Source organism: Cricetulus griseus, chromosome 9 (assembly GCF_003668045.3).
Source record: "Cricetulus griseus strain 17A/GY chromosome 9, alternate assembly CriGri-PICRH-1.0, whole genome shotgun sequence".
Taxonomy (NCBI): Eukaryota; Metazoa; Chordata; class Mammalia; order Rodentia; family Cricetidae; genus Cricetulus; species Cricetulus griseus.
The window spans coordinates 20,261,108-20,286,507 of NC_048602.1; the positions used below are offsets into that span (position 1 = coordinate 20,261,108).

General features: G+C 40.0%; 3 protein-coding genes and 1 pseudogene across 4 annotated transcripts in view; all 4 read right to left on the bottom strand.

The window, feature by feature from the left end:
* The window catches only part of LOC113838140, a 65,810-nt pseudogene extending 61,070 nt beyond the window's left edge, over positions 1-4,740 (bottom strand).
* The window catches only part of LOC100753996 (zinc finger protein 501), a 20,284-nt gene extending 15,495 nt beyond the window's left edge, over positions 1-4,789 (bottom strand). The window contains exon 1 of one of the 2 annotated variants that reach the window (XM_027433912.2): positions 4,663-4,789. The gene's annotated coding sequence lies outside the window, so the exon portion shown is untranslated. The remainder of the gene's footprint in view (positions 1-4,662) is intronic. The other variant, XM_035449512.1, reaches the window with a different exon arrangement.
* LOC118239328 (cuticle collagen 2-like) overlaps positions 1-23,857 on the bottom strand; it is a 27,488-nt gene extending 3,631 nt beyond the window's left edge. Inside the window, exons 1-2 of the mRNA XM_035449146.1 lie at positions 23,849-23,857; positions 16,634-16,879 (exon numbers count right to left, since the gene is read on the bottom strand). Of these exons, the coding sequence (XP_035305037.1) occupies positions 16,634-16,879; positions 23,849-23,857 (255 nt within the window). The remainder of the gene's footprint in view (positions 1-16,633; positions 16,880-23,848) is intronic.
* On the bottom strand, positions 19-16,662 carry LOC118239350 (zinc finger protein OZF-like). The gene is made up of 4 exons (XM_035449511.1): positions 16,575-16,662; positions 4,986-5,033; positions 4,663-4,789; positions 19-3,426 (listed from the first exon to the last, which is right to left on the bottom strand). Exons 2-4 carry the CDS (start codon positions 5,007-5,009, stop codon positions 1,985-1,987), a joined length of 1,593 nt encoding a protein of 530 aa, XP_035305402.1. The 5' UTR covers positions 5,010-5,033; positions 16,575-16,662; the 3' UTR covers positions 19-1,984.
* Positions 23,858-25,400: the final 1,543 nt, after the last annotated feature.

Genomic DNA, 25,400 nt, shown 5'->3' on the forward strand with positions numbered 1-25,400 from the left:
AAGCAGTATCAAATCCAAGTTTTTCAATCAATGAGCTTTATTGGAATTGAGTACAGGAATATCGAGAAGCAGTTGCTTTCCAGAGCATAAGGGAATCAAACACAGTTGCTATCATGAAATTCAAAATCAGCATGTGACATGGCTTATGAACAATGCACACCTGGAGCACACTACACACATGTAGGCATATCTACAAGCTAAAGAGCATGCAATTTTCATGGCTAAAATCCTCTTCTCTGGTTAAAACTTGTCTTAGTTTCTTCATTAAAGGACACTGAATCCTTTCAGTTTCAGGGATCTCTTGAAAATGGTAAGAGTGTTATTTCCTGCCTTAATCAGCTTCCCTTCAGAATGGATCATACCAATATCCAGGAAAATATTACACAACAGCATACACTTCAGGTTTCTCTACTTTGTCTTCCTTATGAAGAACTTGAGGTTGAACAACTAAAAACTTCTAATGAAAACTGTCCTCCCATTTTTATATAGTCATTTTTTCAGTCTACACAAATCTTGGTGTTTTCTAAGATTTGAAGATAACTTAAGTCTTTCACAAGGTTTTTTTTTTTTTTTTTTTTTTTTTTTTTATGTTCACACTCATTCTCTGGTGTGGAGTCTCCAGTATAGCTAGTAACAGAGCTGGTTAAAGCACATGCCAAATTTTTCCCTTGGGAACTTATCTGCTGGTAAAGAATTTTCAGGTGTTTTCGTACATTTGAGAGACAGGTAAAGATGTTTCTTTTGTTACATTTGTAACTTTTCTCTTCCATATGAAATGCTCGGTGTGATTTTGAAGATAAAAGGTTTCTCATAGTGACTATGGTGGTTTGAATAGACATAACCCCCATGCACTCATGTTTGAATTCTTCGCCCACCGGGAGTGGGGAGGTAGGAGAGGTGGACACCACGCACACAGAAACGGATGTCTCATATATGCTCAATCCATACCTAGGACACAGCTCACATTCTGCTTCCTCATGATCACGATGTAGGACTCTCAGCTCCTTCTCTAGCTCATGTCTGTCTGCACGTCACTATGTCACTATGTTCCCCTGAATGAAGATAATGCACTAAATTTCTGAAACTGTAAACCAACCGCAATTAATGTTTTCTTTTAAAAGAGTTGCCATGGTTATGGGGTATCTTCAGAGCAATGCAACACAAACTACACTGACTACCACTGTAAGGTTTCTCTAGAATGGGTTCTATAAAGTATTCTAAAAGAAAAAAATGAGCAAAGAGTAAAGGATTTCTCACATTTGCTACATTTGTAAGTTTTCTCTTGGGTATGCATTTTCTTGAGGTGTTCATGTTGTTTTCCTATGGCCTTAGAGGTTGCACCTGACTATGTTCCCACAGGGCTGCATTCAACATCCTGATGCTCACGCCAAGCCCTGATGGGATTTCTGGTCTTCCTGGAAAGGGCCATAGCCACCATACGTAGTTTTTAACTAAGTCTCTATTGTTCTATTTACCAATACAGATTCAGGAGTTAGAAGTTGGGTTGAAACCCTGCCAGTACAGAGGGCAAGAAGCAACCAGCTCACCTTCCTCTTTGGCCAGAGATCCAGAAAGACAGTGTCCCTCCACCCATCTCAAACCCAAAAGACTGAAAAACCCCAAGGTACTTGTAATTCCTCCCTGTGTGACTATCTGTCTCCCATGCAACTCCATATACTCTGGCTATTTCCTGTCGACTAGTTCTGGACTCCAACCTTGAACCAAGTTTGATATTATTAACACTCAGGTTTCAGAGTGCCATCAAATATCCTGCAACATATTCTGAGAGAAAGTTTTTTTTTTTCTCATTTGCTGCATTCTAAAGTTTCTCAAATGTATATATTCTCTTTTGAGTTGTAAGCTTCTATTTTTTGTATAAAGAATTTCTAGCACTCACCACATTCTGTAAGGTTTACCACCTATATGAGTTTTCAAGTGTCTTCTAGGATGTGAGCCAACTGAAAAGGGTGTGCCATTCTCTATATTAGGAAGGCGTCACTCCTGTATGAATTATCTGATGATTTCTAAGACTCCCTTTCCTGGAATAGGACTTGTCACAATTATGACATTTGTAAGGTTTCTCACCTGTATGCATTCTGTAATGAATTCTAAGATTCCCTATCTCAGTAAAGGACTTATCACATTCACTACATTTGTAAGGTTTCTCTCCAGGAGGTATTCTCTGATGACTTTTTAGACTGTGTTTTGTGGTAAAAGATTTGTCACATTCACATTTGTGAGGTTTCTCACCTGTATGTACTCTATGATGAAGTCTAAGATGCCCTTTCTGGGTAAAGGATTTGCCACATTCACTACATTTGTGAGGTTTTTCACCCGTATGTATTCTATGATGAAGTCTAAGATGCCCTTTCTGGGTAAAGGATTTGCCACATTCACTACATTTGTAAGGTTTTTCTCCTATATGAAGTCTGTGATGAGTTCTAAGACTGCTTTTCTGGGTGAAGGATTTGCCACATTCATTACATTTATATGGTTTCTCCCCTGTATGAGTTCTCTGATGATCTCTAAGATAGTCTTTAATAGAAAAGGATTTGCCACATTCACCACAGGTGTAAGGTTTCCTACCTGTATGCATTGTCTCATGATACTGAAGATTACATTTATAGGCAAATGATTTGTCACATTCATTACACTTGTAAGGTTTCTCTCCTGTGTGGATTCTCTGATGACTTCTAAGACTGCGTTTTGTGGTGAAAGATTTGTCACATTCACTACATTTGTAAGGTTTCTCTCCTGTGTGGATTCTGTAATGTCTTTCAAAGTTTGATGCATAATGAAAACAGTTATCACTTTCTGTACATTCACAGAGTTTTCCTCTACCATGGATGTTGTAATGTACTTTGAGTTGCACAAACTGCAGAAATGATTCACTACATTTTGTACATTCATCAGCTTTCTCTGCAGTATGAGTTCTCTCAAGTCTAATGAGGCTTGATCGAGGCTTCAAACATTTTCCACATTTCCTGGATTCCTGTGATTTCTTATCACTATCATTTTGTTCCAGTGTGATTTCTGTTTTAGAGTCAAAAGATCTATCACATTCTGTATTTTTGTGTTCTTCCAAGCCTGTGTGATTTCTTTCATTTTGGCTAATCATGGAACACGAATTTAAACAGGTTGCATAGTCTTTATAATTGCAAGTCTCTTCTCCAGCATTCCTGTTTTGGTGTCTGTTGAGATTTAAGTTTGCAACAGGGGCATCTCTGTGGTTACCAAATCTGCACTTGTTGTAATTTTCTGCAGTATCACTTGTGTCATAAGGTGTACATTGGCAGGATTCATGTATCACTTTGACAAGCTCACTACATTTATAAGTCTTCACTTGGATATTTGCATGATCTTGGATAAAATGCTTTGTCTCTTGAGGCAAGACCTTCTCACATTTACCAACTATGTGATGGTTCTCTGAAAAATTAGTACAATGTGAATAATAGCAATTAATGCATGAGTAACCGATTCAATATCTGATGTTTTCCTAGGATTTCTATCACATATAAATTGGTAACTTTTAGGGACTACAATCTTAAAAGAGGACTTTTCTGTTTCACAATAACTAAACAGATGCTCATAAGAATCTCCAATCTGATCTATATCAAACCACAGGGACCAATAATAGTGTACTAATTCTTTTGTTCCATTTAATTTTTTTCATTTATTTGATATGCAGACTACAGTTTCCCTTCTTCGTGTCTTAGTGTTCCCTCTCTCTGCCTCTCCATTGCACCACTCCTATGTTTATGTTCTAAAAAAAGGCAGGCCTCACATGGGTGTCAACAAAGCAAGGCATATTGAGTTGAGGTATATCTAAGTTCCTCCCTTTGTATTAAGGCTGTGTGAAGCTACCCACTCTGAGGAATAGTTTCCCAAAAGCAAGCCAAAGCATTAGAGAAAGGCTTTGATCCCACTGGTAGGAGTCCTACTAATAGACAGATCTAAACAACTCTCATACATATATAGAGGACTTAGGTCATTCCGGTGTATAGCCTTCACATTCTTAAGTAAACACTGTCCCTTGCAGCTGGAGAGACACACAGGAATTTGGGAAGGAACAAACTTGAGACAGAAGCTCTGTGAAGGATTATATGAAGAATGTTTCCCTATTTCTTATGTTTTTGAGACAGAATCACATAACTTGGAACTAGCAACCAGATTTGCAGGGAACTCACCTTGTTCTCTCACTTCAGTCTCCAAAGTGGAAATACTAAAATCATGCTGAGCCAGTACTGAACATAGGAATCACATCTCAAAATAAATAATATTCAAAATGACATTCTTAGAACCAACAGCCCTTTGTCTAAAACATTTTGCATTCTTTATAATCAGAAATAGGTGAAGAGTTAAACCCACTAACAAAATTAAAATACTCTAATTATGATAAACACTACAATATATTTACATGCCCTGACAATTCAATATTCTTTGAACTTTGATATGTTCTTTGTATATTAGATAGGAGGGCTAAAGAGATCACAGAGAATATTGCATCTGTTACTCTTCAAGACAACATGGAAACTATAAATAAAGCACCATTAAAAAGTTGTATTGGTAACCGAAATTTCTCTCATTTCTGGGATTTTCTAGTTTCAGAACAAGGAAAATAAAAAGAATGAATTGGAAATTCTATGAGCAGAGAATTCTTACCAACAAAAAGTAGATTGCTGTAATTCTCCAGCATCACATCCATGTACAAAGCCCTCTGAGCACAGTCTAGACATTCCCATTCTTCCTGTGAGAGGTCCACAGACACATCCCTGAATGATAACAGACCCTGCAATGGAAAATTACCTATTTACCATGCACTGCTTCACAAACAAATTTCTTGAGTAAAAGAGACATAATGAATTAGAGAGATGTTTGTGATATAGATGAGGAATGACAATTTTTAAAGGACAAGAGTTTTCTAGAAGTCCAGCATTGTTACTCTTTCAAAGACAATGTATAGGAAGACATAGTACATTGCTTACATCCATTGGGTCTCTCTCCTCCATAAATTTTCTGATGTTTTCCAAGACCTGAGGAGCAGATAAAAGATTTTCCACAATCACTAAATTTGAAAGATTTGTCTCCAGTTTGCAGTCTGTAATGTCTTAAAGTCCTTGAAAATGTAGATTGATTCCCAGCACACTCAAGCTACAAAACAGAATTTAATCTCAGATTCATGAGATCCAATGATACACCTTAAAGGCATACACAAGACATGTACTTTTTGGCAAATATATGTAAATACATAAAATAAAATCACAATTTAATTTTAATAAAAGATACTTTCTAAACTATTCAGAGACTATTGTACTTTCGATCTCTGTAAAATCAGGATGATATAATAATCTTGCATTCAGCAAACTTTTAGGAATTATAACATACACATTTGAGGTCAACATGCAGGAATGTATCCTTATGAAATATGTGCTGAATTGAAACAGAATCTCAATGTCACATCTCATAATAAGCAAAAGTATGCTTAGATGTTGTACACCAGTTGACCTTTTTTAAATATGGACACCAGATCAATGCTTTCTGAAGCTGGGATCACATGACTCTATTCCAAAATGCTCAGTCCAGATCCTGAGGCCTAGGTACAATCCTGCACTCTGGCTAAAAGAAAGAAATAGTATAGGGAATGCAGAATCCATGGATGAATTAAATTCATGTTATTCTTGAGAGTAAGGAGTGTAAAATCAGTGACACCATGTTTTTTCCCTATCCTGTCATCCTGAATGCTTATGTAACAGCTCTATATTATTTCCCGTTCCTCTTAAGATGTATGCATAGTCATTGGCTGTGCATGGGTGTTTGCCTGTAGGTAGTCTGTGCACCTTGTGCATGCAGTGCCCACAGCATCATTAGAGGACAATAAACACGTTGGAACCTAAGTTAAGTCACCATGCATCTACATGGAACTGAAGTGAAAACTGCCAGATCAGTAAGTGCTCTCAGTAACTGCTGAGCTGCCTCTGCAGCACTGGGTTTATCATTCCTAAATTAGCTGTAGTGGGGAAACTACCCCTGTGTTCTAAGAGCAGGAGGTATGCCTTGACCCCCATCAGCTGTAATCGTGGGACTGCAGGCCCTGTACCTCTCCAGGGCAGCACAATACAGCCAACCCAGTCAGAGCAGATGTAGGTGAGACAGCCCCAAAGTTGTGAGCATGGGAGCTGTCCCCATTACTCATCAGTCTTATGGTGGCATGGGCATGGGAAAGATGGCCTCCTGATGCTCATCAATGCCGAAGGCAAGTATGAGAAATGGCCCTGAGTTCACAAGAGCCAAGTATGAGAAATGGCCCTGAGTTCACAAGAGCCAAGCATGAGAAATGGCCCTGAGTTCACAAAAGTAGGAGAGAGATTGTACCCCCCCACCAGCTGCAGCTCTTAGGAGAGCAGGCTCTGCAGCAAGCCTCAGAAACACAACAGACCCAACCCTGTTGGTGGAGGTATGGGATTCGAAGAATACATATCCACAAATCCAGCCTCACTGAAAGTACTGGATAGAAAACTTCACCTCAAGAAAGTTAACTACACTCACGAAAACATAGGCAATTGACAATCCCACTTTACCAAACCCAGAAAAGGGGGGTTAAGTCACTCAATACCACCACCAAAAGCAAAGGCAAAACAAACAAGAATCAGTGGTCACTAATGTCCCTTAATATCAATGGTCTTAACTCACCTATAAAAAGACACAGGCTAACAGAATGGATACAAAGACAGAATCCATCCTTCTGCTACATACAAGAAACAGACCTCAACTTCAAAGACAGATATTATCTCAGATTAAAGGGTTGGAAAAGATTTCCAATCAAACAGACCTAAGAGACAAGCTTGTGTACCTATCTTGATGGCTAACAAATTAGACTGCAAACTAAAAAATAATCAAAAGAGATGAAGAAGGTCATTTCATATTCATCACAGGAAAAATCCATCAAAATGAATTCTCAAATCTGAACATCTATGCCCCAAATAAAATGGCATCCACATTTGTAAAAGATACATTACTAAAATTTAAATTACAAATAAAACTTCACACACTAATAGTGGGACACTTCCACACCCTACTCTCACCACTGGACAGGACTAGCACACTGACACTTAACAAAGAAACAAAGGAACTAACAGAAGTTATGAACCAATTGGGTTTAACAGACATCTATAGAACATTCCATCCAAACACAAAAGAATATACATTCTTCTCAGTACTACATGGAAGCTTCTCGAAAATCAACCACATACTTGGCAACATAGCAAACCTCAACAGATACAACAAAATTGAAATAACCCTCTGTATCTTATTGGATCACCATGATTTAAAATTAGAATTCAAGAACAACACAAATTGCAGAAACCCTACAAACTCATGGAAACTGATAATGCTCAATTGACCTTGAAAGGACAATACTCGAATTTATATAGAAAAACAAAAAAACCAAGGATAGCCAAAACAACCCTGTACAATAGCAGAACTACTGGAGGCATCACCATTCCTGACTTCAAGCTCTATTTTAGAACTATAATAATGAGAACAGTTTGGTGTTGGCACAAAAACAGACAGGTAGACCAATGGTATCAAATTGAAGACCCTGATATTAACACACACCTTCAAACACCTGATTTTTGACAAAGAAGCTAAAATTATACAAGGGAAAAAGAAAGCATCTTCAACAAATGGTGCTGGGATAAGTGGATGCTGACATGTAAAATTGCAGATAGATCCATATCTGTCCCCATGCACAAAACTGAAGTTCAAATGGATCAAAGACCTAAACATAAATCCAGTCATACTGAACCTTTTAGAAGAGAAAAGTCAGAGGTACCCTGAAAAATTGATGCAGGAGACTCCTTCCTAAACACAGCACCAGTAGCATGGAAACTGAGATCAACAATTAATAAATGGGACCTCCTGAAACTGAGAAATTTCTGTAAGGCAAAAGACACAGTCAATGAGACAAAAGAGCAGCCAGAAATACGGGACTTTTCCTAACCCACATCTGACAGACAGCTGATCTCCAAAATAAGCAAAGAACTCAAAAAGCTAGTCACCAAAACATGAAGTATTAAATTAAAAAGTGGGGTATAGAACTAAACAGATTATTCTCCATAGAGGAATCTAAAATGGCTGAAAGACATTTAAGAAATTGCTCAACATCCTTAGCTATCAGGGAAATGCATATAAAAACAACTCTGAGATACCATCTTACACCTGTCAGAATGGCTAAAATCAAAAACACCAATGACAGTTTATGTTGGAGAGGATGTGGAGAAAGGTTAACACTCCTCCACTGCTGGTGGGAGTGCCAACTCGGACAGCCACTTTGGAAATCAATATAGTGGTATCTGTGGAAAATGGGACTCAGTCTACCTCAAGATACAGCAATTCCACTCAGGCATATACCCAAAAGATTCACATTCACACAACAAGGACATCTGTTCAACTATGTTCATAGCAGCATTATTTGTAATAGCCAGAACCTAGAAGCAACCTAGATGCCCCTCAACTGAAGAATGGATAGAGATATGTGGTATATTTACACAAAGGAGTACTACTCAGTGGGGAAAAAAAAGAAATCTTGAAATTCACAGGCAATTATATGGAACTAGAAGAAACCACCCTGTTAGGTAACCCTGTCACAGAAAGACAAATATGGCTCATAGAGTTAAGTACCTACATGAAGAAACAGGAGAATAATCACACTAGAGAATTAATAGCACAACTGAAAGCTCTAGAACACAAAAAAGCCAATACACGCTGGAGGAGTAGATGCCTGGAAATAATCAAATTGAGGGCTGAAATAAATAAAGTGGAAACTAGGAGGACAAAACAAAGAATCAATGAAACAAAGAGTTGGTGCTTAAGAAAATAAAATAGACAAACCTTTATCCAAACTTGCCAAATGGCAGAGAGTGAACATGAAAATTAATAGAAGCAACAGACACAGAGGAAATCCAGAGAATCATCAGGTCATACTTCGAAAACCTGTATTCCCCAAAGTTCAAAAATCTAAAAGAAATAGACAATTTTCTGGACAGATTTCACTTACCAAAATTAAATAAAAAACAGATAAGCAACTAAAGTAGACCTATAACCCCTATCAAAGTAGAACCAGACATCAGAAGTCTCCCAACCAAAAAAAGCCCAGGACCAGATGGCTTCAGTGCAGAATTCTACCAGAAATTCAAGGAACAGCTAACACCAATTCTCCTCAAAGTATTCCACACAATAAAAGCAGAAGGGTCATTACCAAACTCTTTTTATGAGGCTTCAATAACCTTGATACCCAAGCCACACAAAGACACAACAAGAAAGAGAACTACAGACCAATATTCCTCATGAACATTGATGCAAAAATATGCAATAAAATATGGGCAAATCGAATCCAAGAACATTTCAGAGAAATCATCCACCATGATCAAGTAGGCTTCATCCCAGGGATGCAAGGATGGTTCAACATACAAAAATCCATCAAAGTAATCCACCATATAAACAGACTGGGGAAAAACACACACAGACACACACACACACACACACACACACACACACACACACACACACACACACGATCATCTCACTAGAGGCTGAAAAAGCCTTTGACAAAAAAACTCAAGAAGCTAGTCTCCAAAACACCAAACAATCCAATTAAAAAGTGGGGTACAGAACTAAATAGACAATTATCAATAGAGGAATCTAAAATGGCTGAAAGACACATAAGAAAATGTTCAACATCCTTAGCCATCAGGGAAATGCAAATCAAAACAACTCTGAGATACCATCTTACTCCTGTCAGAATGGCTAAAATCAAAAACACCAATGACAGTTTATGCTGGAGAGGATGTGGAGAAAGGGGAACATTCCTCTACTGCTGGTGGGAGTGTAAACTGGTACAGCCACTTTGGGAATCAGTATGGAGACTCCTCAAGAAAATGGGAATGAGTCTACCACAAGATGCAGCAATTCCACTCTTAGGCATATACCCAAAAGAAGCACATTCATACAACAAGGTCATCAGTTCAATGATGTTCATAGCAGCACTATTTGTAATAGCCAGAATCTGGAAGCAACCTAGATGCCCCTCAACCGAAGAATGGATAGAGAAAATGTGATACATTTACCCAATGAATTACTACTAAGCAGAAAAAAACAATGGAATCTTGAAATTTGCAGGAAAATGGATGGAACTAGAAGAAACCATTCTGAACAAGGTAACCCAATCACAAAAAGACAAACATTGTATGTCCTCACTCATATGTGGATTCTAGACATAGATTAAAGGATTACCAGCCTACAATCCACACTGCCAGAGAAGCTAGGAAACAAGGAGGACCCTAAGAGAGACATACATGGTCCCCTGGAGAAGGGGAAAGAGACAAGATCTCCTGAGCAAATAGGGAGCAAGGGAGGAGGGAGCTAGGAGAATGAGAAGGGGATAAGAGGAAGTGTGACGAGGACATGAGAGAGCAGAAAGGTTGAGTTGGGGGAAGAATAGAAGATAACAAGAATGGAGATACCATAATAGAGGGAGACATTTTAGATTTACAGAGAAATCAGGTACTAGGGAAAAGACTGGAGATCGACAAAGATGACACCAACTAACAATCTAAGCAACAGAATAGAGGCTACCTTAAATGCCCTCCCCTGATAATGAGATTGATGACTGTCTTATATGCCATCCTATAGCCTACATCCAGCAGCTGGTGGAAGAAGAAGCAGACACCCTAACTAATCACTGAACTGAACTGGAATCCAGTTGCAGAAAATGAGGATGGGCAAAGGGGTCCAGACCAGGCTAGTGAAACCCACAGAAACAGCTGACCTGAACAACAGGGAGCTCTTGGTCCCCAGAATAGTAGCTGGGAAACCAGCATGGACTGATCCAGATCCCAGGAACGTGGGTTTCAGTGAGGAGATCTCAGAAATCTACAGGACCTCCTGTAGTATTTCAGTACTTATCCCTAGCATAGCTGTGGACTTTTGGAACCCAATCCACATACAGGAACACTCCCTGAGACAAAACACACAGGGGTGTACCTAGGCCCTATTCCAAAGGCTATGATAGACTCTGATGATCCCCCTATGAAAGGCCTCACCCTCCCTGGGGAGCAGAAAGGATATGTGATAGGTAGGCTTTTAGTTGGGGGGGATGGTACGGGAGGAGTGGAGGGAGTAGAAACTGGGATTGACATGTAAAACAATGTTGTTTCTAATTCAAATAAAAAACGAAATATATTTTTAAAAAGGAAAAAACAGAAATAGAATTCTGCAATTAAAAGGTAGATGTCCATGATATCACCATTTTTTACAAGAGGATGATGAGTAGTCTGCAGACCATTCACAGTGTTAAAAATACCTTGGACTCCCTGGTAGTAGCATTCATAATGTCAAAAACTGCTATGCAGGCCGGGGAAGTGGGCAGAGTTATCACCAGCCATAAGCAAATCTGCATCTCTTCTACTATAATCCCAAGCTGCCTGGCAACAAACGCCCATTGGTTTCATAGTAGCAATGCAATTTTGTGGGTAACAGAAGGCCTTCTGGTTTGATCTGAAGCAGGCTCCAGAGATGGAAATATATGCATGGCACAGAGAACATGGCCAAAAACCTATGAGGGTGAAGGTCACAGGCCCTAGGAGAGAATCCCTACTGGCCTTCTGCCACATGTACAAACAAATATTCAAACTGCCTTTTACTTATTCTGATCCCACCACAGCCTGGGGTTGCGTTTGCCAGGGGCTTGAAGAAACTGTTTTAAATAGACAACAGTTATTTCAGAGACTTATAACTCATTAAACATTGAGAACAATTAACTTCTTCGAGCACAGGCTGTGATAGGAATTCCATATTCCCACATCTAAATTGCAGGCAACATTACAGAAGAGGAGATAATAGATTTTAAGAGCTGGGGGATGGGGAGGTGACATATGAAAATTGTCTTGCCAGATGACATGGCAATAGGAATTACTGACATATCAGCCTTACTACTGGCCCAAACCTGCACATAACCATACATGAAATATGCAAAAGACAACCAGGTGGAAAACATGTCTACCCAGAGATGGGACAGAGGGGAACCAGGGGGTAATGAGCAAATAAAACTGTATAATCATTGAATCTCAATATTTGCAAACCATAAAAACTATACAAATAGAATTTTAGATATCAATGTCTAATTGGAGGCAGGACTTTTTTTTTCATGTACAGAACCAACAAATTAGAGAAGATTTATACTATTTGTTTTTGCTTCTATTTAATTTATTCAAACTGAACAGTAAACAATCAAAAAATAGATTAAAATAAAAGACAAAAACTAACCAAGCACAAAAGAGACCAATAAAACAGAAACTTGAATTCACCAAAGGAATACCAGTTGATACTGGAAGATGGGAAAAACTTGCATGAGCATGGAATAATATGTATTATTGTGAAAGAGTCAGTGTTAAAGACATATTATTAACTCAAAATTTGTGACAATCAAGTGTTCCATGATTTACTTCATAGGGACAGTAAAGAGAAACCTACAAATTTATATTTTTTTGACAAATTACAAAATTTCAAAGACTCTAGAGGGCAGAGAAAGATCAGTCAAACAGAGCAAAGCTTGAGTAATCCCAGCTGTGACTAAAGATGAGACTGCAGACCCTCAAGAACAACAGCACCAGGGCAATGGCAGAAGTCACGTAAAGTAATAAGAGCAGCAGATTCAGATCAATCCAACCTTTTGTGACCAACAGAATTTCACCAAAATGCCAAAAACTTACATTACAGAAGAGGTAAACTCCTCCACCATTGTTGTAGGGAAAAGTAAATATCCACATATAAAAGAAAGAAATTAGGTCCAAATCAATGAACTGGCAAAATTTGACTAAATGCAATTGAAAAAATTCCATAGAAACTGTAATAACTGAAAGTAGGAAGAAATAGCCAACAGGATACAGAAATTTATTAGGAAATATTCATAATACAATACATAAATACCCAGAGTTTATCAAGAAGCTAAAATAATGCTAAGTAAATATTATAATCAAGAAATAAAGGCAGGCATTGGTGGTACACGCCTTTCATCCCAGCACTTGGGAAGCAGAGGCAGGCGGGGATCTCTGTGAATTTGAGGCCAGCCTGGTGTTCAGAGTGAGTTCTAGGATAGCCAGAACTGTTACACAGGGAAACGTGTCTCAAAAAAGAGAAATAAACCAAAGAAAGTGACAATGCACACAAATTTGACATAGTCAAAATGTAAACAACAAAAGCTCCAGACACTTACTAATGAAGAAAATGTTCACCTAATGTGAACTGAGATCTCTCTGCCCAGTCAGTATCCACACTCAAGGTCTTTAATAAAAACAATCACTGGAGAAAAGACAGGAGAAACAAAGCACAGAGACAGTGCCAGTGGGAATGCAACTCACCGCTGCCACCAGGCAAGTCAGTGTGCAGGTTTGTGAATACCTAACAAGACAAGAGGAAACCTAGAGAAACTAGTAGTCAGGTTTATAAAAGAATGGCATATGCTGCAAACTATCAATAAAATAGAAAGAAACTCAGAAAGAAGAAACATACTAGAGGAAAAAAACAACAACAATATAGTATATGTTTATATTTTCCTTCAGTGAAATCTTGAAATGTATATGTATAATATGCTCCAATCCAAACATGAAATAGGATAAATCCTCAAAAAAGGATAAAACACCCTAATATCAAAATATGAAAGTATTTACTTGAAATATAAGGATGCAAAGTGCTAAAATTGAAGGGATTTTTAAAAAAGATTTCCAGTGAAGACAGTTGATCATGACTATAGTAGGTAACAGGAAAAGCTGAATCTGTAAATATGCAAAACAAAGAGTGTAAACAAATGACCAAATGGTACATTTCCATGTGATGAACATGAATGCATTTCCCCAAATAGTTTCCAAATCCACAAAACAATCCATGACAGGATTGTTGGAAGCAAACAGACAATGATGCAGAGAAGCCCCAATGTCCCCATGAAGAAAGAAGACTGAACAGCACAGAGAACCAATAATGAGTATCAGGCTTGCAGAGAATCATTCATATAACAGAAGACACCCGGTCTTCTCAAACTTCAATCAGCACGCTACACTGTGAACCCTTCTTAAAAACAGAACCAGTCTTCGAACCTAGTAAGGATCAATGTTTAAAACTGCCATCAACCAGAACCTTGGATGCTGATATCATCAGTACATAGAAAATAGGACACACACACACAAAACAAACAAACAAACAAACAAAAAAACCATAACTACACTGCCTCATTGATAGCATGTTCTTATTCAAACATGAAAAAACATGAAAGGTTGTTTCTGTTCTGTAAAGATTCTAAGTAATTTCTACCAAGATGGTACAGGCATTTTTTCCTATATAAATGGAGAAAAGCTTAAGCTTTATAAAATTGGGGATGTAAACCATGGGATGTTGAAGACAATGTAGATGAAGTTTAGTATTCAGCAGAGACATGAAGCAAATCTTATCAAAATCCTGCTCACATTATTTTAGAAAACAGAGACATTAACCATAAAAGACACACAACCTGAAGGAATGATGAGATGCTCCCAAAACACTGCATGGAGGACAAACTAAGAGAATTAAATGGTTCTCTAATTGAAATTATAGTAAGGAAACCACTTCACACTGGTAGTAAAACACAACCAGAGATGAGAAGAGGGACAGCATCACTCCCAGGCAAAGTCAAAGAAAATTGTATTTGCCTCGGAGTATTAATACTTATAGACCAAGTCTTCAAACTCCTACAATGGGAGAACCTTGAGATTACTCAGAGTAGAATTCTCTAAAATCATTTGGAAATCAATAATAAAATGTGGCAAAACTAATCTCATGTCCTGTTTCATACGTGAGCCCTTCCCCTTCACTCCCCGCTTCCTAAACGACTGTAACACACTTGGATGCTTTGTCTCAGTCTCCTTTCTTCACCGTCCACGGCTCATTACTCTGATTCACAGATGAGCAGGACTGACTGAGCAATGTGAGACCTGCACAGGGGAAAGAGATTCTTTGAAAATCACCAGGAACTTCCCATGGAACAAAAGTGAAACGTGATTAACACTTGCCAATAGGATAAAATAGAGAGAAAATATGAAGGAAAATCTCTCTCTCTCTCTCTCTCTCTCTCTCTCTCTCTCTCTCTCTCTCTCTCTCTCTCAGGATTTCACTTTAACTGTGAGATGGGAGACTCATGCACACACCACTCACACACATGCAGAGTAGTTTTCCCAGAAGCCCTGAGGAGGAAGGAAGACCGCGAGAAAACTATTCTCACTGCCAGAATCCACACTGCTGCAGTTCTCCAACGGGAGATCTCTGCAAAAAACCCTGCGAGCAGGGCTGAGGCAGTCCCACTCCTCCTACAAGAAATCCAGTCAGAGCACTGAATTCAACACTCCCTGAAATGAAAAAGGGCAGCTTGGCCATGTGTGCATGCGCAGAGTGCTTTGCTTAAAGCTCGGAGACATTTTCCTGATATAGGTCTGTGATCATAACCATTCAAATTTTGATTCAATCTATAATGAGTGTGCTAACTATAAAATACTTTGGCCTGATATACTCTCACACCACTCATGGACTTGTCTGCATGGAAGATGTGACGTAGGAACACATCTGAAGACACATTCCTGAATGTTGTATTCGTATACTAGATGTCACATATCTGAGATGGAAAACTAACAGGAGCTAAAAGGTTTGCTTAGTGTTTAAGACCATAGGTGTGGCACTGCATAAAATATATATATATTTTGTTGTTTAATCGTAACTGCAGTGGATCCTCGTGTGATTACATCTACAAAGCTCTCTGAGGATTCCCCATCTCAGGAACGAAGCCCACTCTCCTGAAAAGGCAAGTAGTAAAACGGGGGTGTTAGAAAGCATGAAGAAATGTAAACTCCAGGAGCTTTGCCAAGTGCCACAATAGAAAAGAGAACTGTGTTTGGAAACAACAGACAAAGCAAATCCTCTACTCGGTTATTTTAAGAATTATTTTATGACAGAATAGTACGGCAACCGGGAGGTAACTTTATATATATATAAAAAATCACAGCAATGCCCCCTTCGTGGCATCTGAAACCCACCATCAATGGAAAGACGCCAACAACACAACACTGAGAGCTGTGTCTGAGGATAAAGCGGTGGAAACTGGGCAGCTCTGGCTGCGCCCCTGGCCGCTAAGAGAACTCGCCATGGGCAACAGGTCTAGGGGGAGAGGTCCCTGGGGAGGAGGGCGAGCAAAAGAGCAAAGGGCGTCTCGGATGGGGACGGGAGAGACGGAGACCCCAGACAGAGAGCGGTCAGAGAGCAAACCAGGAGCCAGAGAGACCGGGACAGACGGACACTTTTAAGGGGTGCGCCCGGCGCCCGGGGCAGCACCCAGCTCGTGGGGTGGAAACGAGCGCACCTGGCCGCAGGGGACGAGCTGAGCCGCCGCCTCCTCCACCCCACGGGCAGCCGGCGGGAGCTGACGGGGTCCTTGTGAGCAGCTCGGGAGCACAGCCCGCTCCTCCCTCCCTCCCGGGTCCCAGCCCCGCAGCTCCTCTGACCTGGGAGCTTCCAGGGCCGCCGGGCTGCGGTTCCCGCCACTGCGCTGCTGACTGCTGACTTTCCCAGGCCGCCCCGCGAGCGCGGACACCGCGGATCCCGAGGGCTCAGGTCCCCGCGGACCCGCCGCGTCCTCCGCACCCGGCTCTGCAGCGCGCGGGTCCCCGGGTCCAACCGGGAATGGAGGGACTTCCGTTCCCTTCGGCCTGGTTCCTTGGAGACGGCGCCTCCCGGCCCCGCCCTCTGCGCCCCGCTTCCGCTTACGCGTTTCCTTTAAGCCGGCCAAGCGTGGGATGATTTTCTTTTCCTTTTTGGGGGATGGGTTGGGGGGGGGGAATGGTTTATTTTCTTATGTTTTCATATCACTTTAGGATGTCTTTCCATTTCAATTAACCCAAAATGATCCCTTCCAGTATGCCCAGAAGCTAACCTAATCTAAACAATTTCTCACAGTGTCCTGGAGACCTTGCCTAGGTGACCCCGGATCCGGTCAACTTGACAATTCATAGTGTCAAAAACTATACAGTGTGAGGATGGGAAGAAGTTACCAATGGCCATATATACATTTGGATTCTGTGTGCTACAATCCTAACCTTCAAGGCAGTGCCTATCCTCTGCTGCCATAGAGACAAGACAAGTTTTGGGGGGTAACAGACAGTTTCCTGGGTCTATTTGAGGCTGGCTTCAAAAGAAGGAAATATATAGATGGCAGTAGAAACCTGACCAAAATTATGGTGGAAAAGATCACAGGACCTAAGTTGGAATCCACTACTGACATTTTGCTATGTGTACAAATAATCAAACTACCTTTAAATGGTTCTGTTCACACTAATAGCCTGGTGCTGCTTTACCCTTTAATTCAAACTTTGATTTTAATGGGCAACGGTCATCTTACAGATTCTTAACTGGTCAAACACTAAGAGAAATTGACTGCTTACCTTATAGCCTATAATAGGAAATCCATATTTCAATATCAAAATTGGAGGGATCATCACAGAAAACAGAAATTTGTAAGAGCTGTAGGATGGAGTGGTAACTTATGAAAAAAATCGTGCCATATGGCATGGCAATTGGAAATAAGAAAATATAATTACTTTTCTGTCTGGCCCAAACTTGCCCAAAATTATATATGAAATATGAGGGGGGTGAATGGAAAAATATGGCCAAGCAGGGATGGGCAAAAAGGTGATTTGGGATGATGGTGAGTGAATAAACTGATGTAATTACTACAAATCAGTATTTATTGTGTGTTAAAATAAAATTTATACAAATAGAACTCAAAAGTACTATCAATGCCTAGTTGAAGGCAGAAAGTTTTTTTCAACTTTTTAAAATTAGAATTAGAAACAGGATTGCTTTTACATGACAATGCCAGTTCTCTTCTCCCACCTGTCCTCCCCATAAAAGTTTTTTTTTTTTAATGACCTAGCAATTCCTTTTTTTCTGAAAGCTTGGGTATGGGCTTCTTTTTTTTAAAAAAGATTTTATTTATTTATTACATATACAACGTTCTGCTTCCATGTATGACTGCACATCAGAAGAAGGCACTAGATCCCATGACCTCTGAGTTTGTGTTTTCTTTATTGCCTCCATTTCAGTTTTCAAGTCTTGAAGCATCTCCTTCACCTATTTGATTTCTTTTTCTTGGTTTTCTTCCTGGGAATTGTTGAACTTTTCCATTTTTTGCTTGTCTTTTCCTCCATTTCTTTAAGGGAATTTTTTTCATTTCCTCTATAAGGGCCTCAACCAACTTCATAATGTTTTTTTAATGTTTTCTTCTGCTTATCTGTGTTGGGATGTTCACGTCTTGTCGCTGTGCAACCACTGGTTTCTAGAATATCTTTTTGTTGTTATCTACGCATAGCTTCCTCCAGTTGGTACATGTGGAGCATGTGCTTCAGGGGGTCCCTCTTCCTCCAATGGGTGCTGTTGGAGGCTATAGCACCACGGAAAGCGCCTTTATGTGCAGGCAGGCAGGCAGGCAGGCAGGCAGGCAGGCAGGGCTGAGCCTCTGGTGGATGCTCCTCGAGGTGTAGATGTTCCCAAGGCTCAGATATGGTCAGTCCTAGAAGTGCAGGTGAATCCATGGGTCTACTGGTGACTCCTCAGGTGCAGTTGTGTGGCAGCTCTGTGATCTTTCCTCTAGGTACAGACAGAGTTGAGGCCTCGGCTCTGGTTCCATTTTTCAGATAGTTTGGATGGCAGTGCTGATGCTGTTTCCCAGCCCCTGAAGGATCCTCTTAAGATTGTTTCTGGAAGCTACTTCTATTGATGCTTCCCTACTACCCCAATGATGATTCTCTCTCTCTCTCCTCTTTCTCTCTCTCTCTCTCTCTCTCTCTCTCTCTCTCTCTCTCTCTCTCTCTCTGCTTCTGGGCTACCAGCTCCAATGTTGACGTGATCCCTCTGTCTCTCACCCAGCTTATTTTCCCCCCCTTGGCCTTCTTGACTTTTTTGAGGGATTTATTCATTTCATTCTATTCTTTATCTTTTCTTCAATTTCTTTAAGGATTATATTCATTTCTTGTTTAAAGACCTCTACAAGTTATGCTCCAGCTGTGTTAGAATATCCACGCCTTGCTGTAGTAGGATATCTGAGTTTTGCTTGTGACATATTGCCCTGGTTGTTGTTGATTGTGTTCTAATGTTAGCATATATGCATCTGGGTTTGGGGTGATTATAGTTCTAAGTGCTGATATGAGAGTTTTTCTTTGAAGAATGAGGTTTTTGTTTATTGGTTTCTGTTTCCTGTCTGTGTGGCCTTTGGAGGGGGGGAGCAGGAGTTCCAGTGGCCATCATGGTCTCTTGTTTAGCAGAGGGTCACCACCCAAGTTGTGGACTGTAACACATTGATGAGGAGGGAAGGAGTGGTTGGATACAGCAGGGCACTGAGAGATTGAGGGATGTCTGTGTGTAGATGGCCACTGTTGAGTTCTTGTGTGTCCTCTGGTCCAGCAGGGATTCTGTCACAAACATGGAGGCTGGTATATGGCAATGAGGAGGGACAGAAGATTGGACACATTGTCAGAGGATGGCACCAAGAGAGAGAGGATGAGGTCCATGGGTGGACAGGCTACCCATGTCTTCTAACATGTCTGGCCTATGTGTTAGGCAAGTGGTGTCTACAAGTGTTGAGGGCTGAGACACAATGACAAGGGTAGGAGAAACAACTGAGCATTGGGTCTGTTTGAATCTAGAGAGTGGGAAAGGTCTATAGTCACGCAGCCTACCTGGACTTCTGGCAGGTGTGGCCTATGGTTTTGGCAGGGGGTGTCTGCCCAAGGGAACCGAATGAGGGAGAAGGTCAATGGGGTCCTGGCCTACCTCTCAAATGTATACCTTGTATTCCCAAAACTTTACTGGTTGAGAGACTGTTGTATCATCTTGTTTTCACAGAGAAAGAAAATACATTATAGAGTACAGCTATTCTAGAAAATATTTTTAAACTTAATTTTCTTATGTGTTAATGTATTTGAATGCATTCATGTGATGGGGGATGTTCTTCTGTATGCTGTGAATATATGTTTCTCTTATCAATAAATGCTGATTGGCCAGTACCCAGACAGGCAGTATAGGCTTGGCTACCAGACAAGGAGAATTCAGGAAGAGAAAATGGGAAGGAGGAGTCTCAAAGAGATGCCATGTAGCTGTTGAAGTAGTCACATGCTGGAGCATCAACGGTAAGCCACATCCTCATGGCAATAGACATGGGTTAATAGTTAAGAAAGAGCCAGCCAATGAGAAGCCTGAGCCACTGGCCAACAGTTTATAATTAATATAAGCCCCTGTGTATCTGTTTGGGACAAAATGGCTGTGGGACCTGTGAGACAGAATGTCCCCAAACATAAGGCAAGAATTTCCATGTAAAAATCCTGACAAAAGCTTTAATGGGGATTCTAAAAACAAAAGAACAAAGTCAAGCAGCATTTTCTTGGGTGGGATCTGTTTGCTAGGGGCAAGCAGAGGCATGACTGATTTAAGAGAGGCTTCCTGACTCAGCATTAGCAGGAAAACCCACAGGGCTCTTTTAAGAGGCCCTGCTACCAAGCAATTAAATGGTGTTTAGGAGCAGCCTGCAGCATGCTTCTATATGGTTACATGAACCTAGAAACTCTACCATGAAGTCTAGATTCTCAGAAAGATGAGGAATAAGGTGGGGCCAGCTGCTGCTTTAATTTTAACCATGCAATGTAGCTGATTAAAGGCTCACCTGGTCAGAAAAAGACGGAGATACATAGTAAAGGCTGATTTGGAGAAAAAAGAAAAATCTCTAAACAATTTACAAAGTATTTTAAAAATATGCATGGGCTTGGGAGAAAAAGTAAAAAGGAAAAGTCCTTAAAAAGGAAATAGCGTACCTGTGTATGGTAGCACATGCCTTTAATCCCAGCACTTGGGAGGCAGAAGCAGGCAGATCTCTGTGATTTCAAGGACTGCCTGGTCTACAGAATGAGATCAAGGACAGTCAATGTTGCTCAGAGAAATCCTGTCTCAAAAAAATAAAAGAAATAAAGTAATAATTAAAAAAAGCTAGGTAAAGCCGGGCTTTGTTGGTGCACGCCTTTAATCCCAGCACTCGGGAGGTAGAGGCAGACAGATCTCTGTGAGTTCGAGGCCAGCCTGGTCTCCAGAGTGACTGCCAGGATAGGCTCCAAAGCTACAAAGAGAGTCTGGGTCCTGTATGTCATTTTGTTGTCTTTGAATTGTTTGACTTCGGATGAAGGAGCAACAGCTGCTAAAAGGCATTTGATTATAAATGCTGCTGGATTAATCTGACCTATACATTTTAAAAATGCCTTGACTTCAAAATTTAAATCTAAGAACATGTTACTTTGTAAAAGAAGTTCATCTTTTTTTCCCACATTCTGTTACTTTCCAAATGCCTCTGGATTCTATTGTAAATAATCTCAAGATTATCCTACTCTAAACATTACTGACTTTTTATTTAAGAATTAATACTAGGGGAAATATAATTTATTTGACAGTGCATGGGAATGATAATGTTCCCATTACCTTTGGATGCTGATTGGGCAGTTCCTGGGTGATGTCTGCTTGTGGATTTTCCTGTAACTGTGTGTTGCCTTACAGTAAATTGAGACTTAGGCCTATTCTCTGGTTCCTATTGAGCCTGTCATGACCGCACTGTAGCCAAGCTGCCCTGGGTCCTACATTCTCCATTTTACCTTACACAGGTAAGCAGGTATGGTTTATCAGTGAGCAAAGATTATTACAAAAAAAAAAAAAAAGATTATTCTGAGGCAGTTGGGTTTCTAGCAGAGTACAATGCTGTGTAAATAAAGAGGGAACTGAATAGAGATTCTATGACAGATTCTTCAACTGTCATGTCATGTCACAATATTAAAATTCATTAGGGAGCTGGGTCGTGGTGGTGTACAACTCTTAATCCCAGCACTTGGGAGACAGAGGCAGGTGGAACTCTGTGAGTTTGAGACCAGTCAGGCAAGGGGTAATTCGAGGACAGGCTCCAAAGCTACAAAGAGAAACCCTGTCTCAAAAAAAGAAAGCAAATAACAGCAACAAAATGTTAGGGAATAATTTCACTTAGGATAAATTGCATACCTCCAATCCTAACCAGAGCTCAATTGAAACTAAAGGAGTGGCATGGAATTGCATGATTGGTATGGGTGGCAACGTTTCACACTACCGGGTTTCTTAATTTATCATGTAACACAAGTAAAAGAAGCCATTCACCTTTCAAAAGGACCAGCCGAAAAAATAGACAACGTACCATGCAACGTTCTTTTCTCCTTCAAAGTTCTACCTTTACTCTGTGAGATTTGAGATTGAATCACACAGAGCTCACGGATTGCAGAATAGTTTTCATTGTAAACCAGAGGAAAACAATAGAGACTGTTGCGAAAGAAAGCTATGTCCCCTCCCAGAAATCACACTGATGCAATTCTTCATTATCGACTCTCTGTACAAAGCATAGTGAGCAGGGTCTAGGCAATGCCATTACTCCTGAAAGAAGCACAAAACCCTAAAACAGAGTATTTATAAATCCCATGATGAAAACAGTGTTTGAGCTAAATGTGTTAGTCCAATATTTAAACCTAGCATTAAGGATGCAGAGGCATGTAATTCCCATGTAAGGCTAGTCTGTCATCTACATTGTGATTCCTGAGACAGTCAGGACAATAGACTGATCATTTACTCAACAACACAATGCTTAAACCAAACAACACCAAGACAATTTAGCCATTCATCCACGGGAAGAGTACTTTTGTTGAACAAAATAGAGAACAGAAAATTAGAGCCAAAATTCTTAATATATTTTGATCAGAAATACTTAAAAGACGGTTTCCAATTTTGTCCGAATCTATATATAGTACATGTTTCAACTGTAAATATTGTGCATTGATATTCTCATATTCATACTTTGCTTTTCCATTTTCAAGGTGTCATATTGAGAATGTATTAAATGAAAACATGTATCAGAATGCAATATTTATATCACAAGTCACATACATTCCAGGTGCAAAATTATTGGAAAATAAAAAAAACCTGATTACTACTGCCAGGTCTACAAGAGCTAGTTCCAGGACAGCCACCAAAGCCACAGAGAAACCCTGTCTTGAAAAGCACTTCCCCCCCAAAAATTGATTACTAAATAGTAATACTTTTAAACATTATTATTGCACTTGGCAAATAATACTTTCGGATTCAATCAAATCTGTACTGATCCCTCATGGTACTAATCTCTAATCAGCGCTCAGCAGACGCCTAATTTCCAGAGACGAAATTTGAGCCACTTGCTCAAATAGGCAAGTGATACAACAGCAGAGGTAGGAAAGCATTGATGACTTTAAATTCCAGAGTTTGGGCATTGTCACAAGAGCATGAAAACCATGTTTGCAAACAAGGCATAATGGAAATGCTCTTCCAGATTATTCTGGAAATATCCTGACAAATCTGGTCTCAGCATGTCCAGTTCATATGATCTATACTTTACTGACACAGTTGGGTACCCACAACAGAATAGTGGGAAAGTCCTCCTACTCAGTACTACACTCTCACTGAGCGTCTTTTCCTCCCATGACATAGCTGACTCATGACCGTAAGATCCTGTCTGCATCCTGTTTGGTTCCTACAAATTTAGCCCCCAAGAATTCCTCTGAAATAACAATCAGGCTCCTGTAATATGTTTACCAGAAACTTCCACAATGCTGTTGAATTCTCCAATCCAACAGAGCCCTTGTTTCATTTGCCATGTCTCCTCTGGTGAGGTGATTTTTCCTGCCCCACTGATACTTACCTTTGCCATCCTGTCCGTCCTGGTTTCCACACAGTTCCAGGTCTCAGGCTACCTTGGACCTAATATATATATATATATATATATATATATATATATATATATGTGTGTGTGTGTGTGTGTGTGTGTGTGTGTGTGTGTGTTTGCCATATGCTTTCTGCAACCACTGACAAGAACAGGGTGTATAAATGGTCACCAAATGAAGAAAATATTGTGATGGGTAAAAGGTGAGATGTCAGGGCCTGGAGAGATGGCTCAGAGGTTAAGAGCACTGGCTGCTCTTCCCAAGGTCCTGAGTTCAATTCCCAGCAACCACATGGTGGCTCACAACCATCCATTATGAGATCTGGTGCCCTCTTCTGGTGTACAGATATACATGGAAGCAGAATGTTGTATACATAATAAATAAATTCTTTTTAAAAAAGGTGAGACGTCTTTTAATTGCACACAATTTTACAGACTTGGCACAACCCTGAAAATCTGGGCATTAGAATAACCTCAAAGTCTTCAATCGGAGGGGCTTCATCATTGAACATCTGAATTGGAATCCCCGAAGTCCATACATCTGATTGCAATCTCTTATGTTCTTAGGGGACAGTCCTGAACTCTAACTTTCCACTGTTTCCAGTCTCAGGTTCAATGCACCAGACACAGCAGCAACTGATACAATTTATGACCATTTGAAGCCAACAGCCAGAATTTACCCAAGATTGTACTATCCATGCACTCATGTGTCAACAAACTCCAATACTGAGAACACCAAAATGTTCCCAAACCATACTTTCTCTTGAGTTGTATATAACTTCCTTCTTGTATTAGAATGCTTGAAAAATCATGTATTGGTATGGTTTGTTAGTAGTATCAATATAATGTTTTGGAATTGCACTAAATATTTTTTTAGCATTACTCAGTACTTCAAAATAATATTTCAGCATATTTTAGGGGATTTCTAAACATGAGCATGGTCATTTTGCTAGTTCAGATTTTTTCTTTAACACTTCATTGTTTCATGATTTGTACAAAGGCACTGACCCATGCTGTTAAGCTGAAAATGAGTCCCTTGTAATGCCTTACTATGTTTCATGGTGAATTTTCATGGAAGTCTGCAATGTTATGATTACTTAAAGGATTTAACAAAAAGAACTCAAAATCAGTGTGTTCCTTGGATCGTATAGAATGGAATTTTAAGGTATAGCAGGACAGAAGATCACCACAGTGGAATTATTAGGTCATGGGTAGCCTTGTTCTGAGGGTCACTGGAGCTTGGTTGAATTATGTGGAATTCAGAGCCATGCAGAGACACAGCCCAGTTTGGATGAAGTCTCTCACTGATCCGGGATTACCTACTCTAGTGACTGAAATATTTTCTCTCTGATACCTATTTTCTATTAGACAGCAAGTTTTGAGAACAATCACTTTAGTATATACTTAATGAGACATTTTTCCTGGGAAGATGCAACATACATGTGCATCGACTCACCCCAACAAGGAACTGGAAAGACAGCCAAGCCCAACCTGTGGAACCATCGGTCTTTATTTTGGGGTTACACAGAGG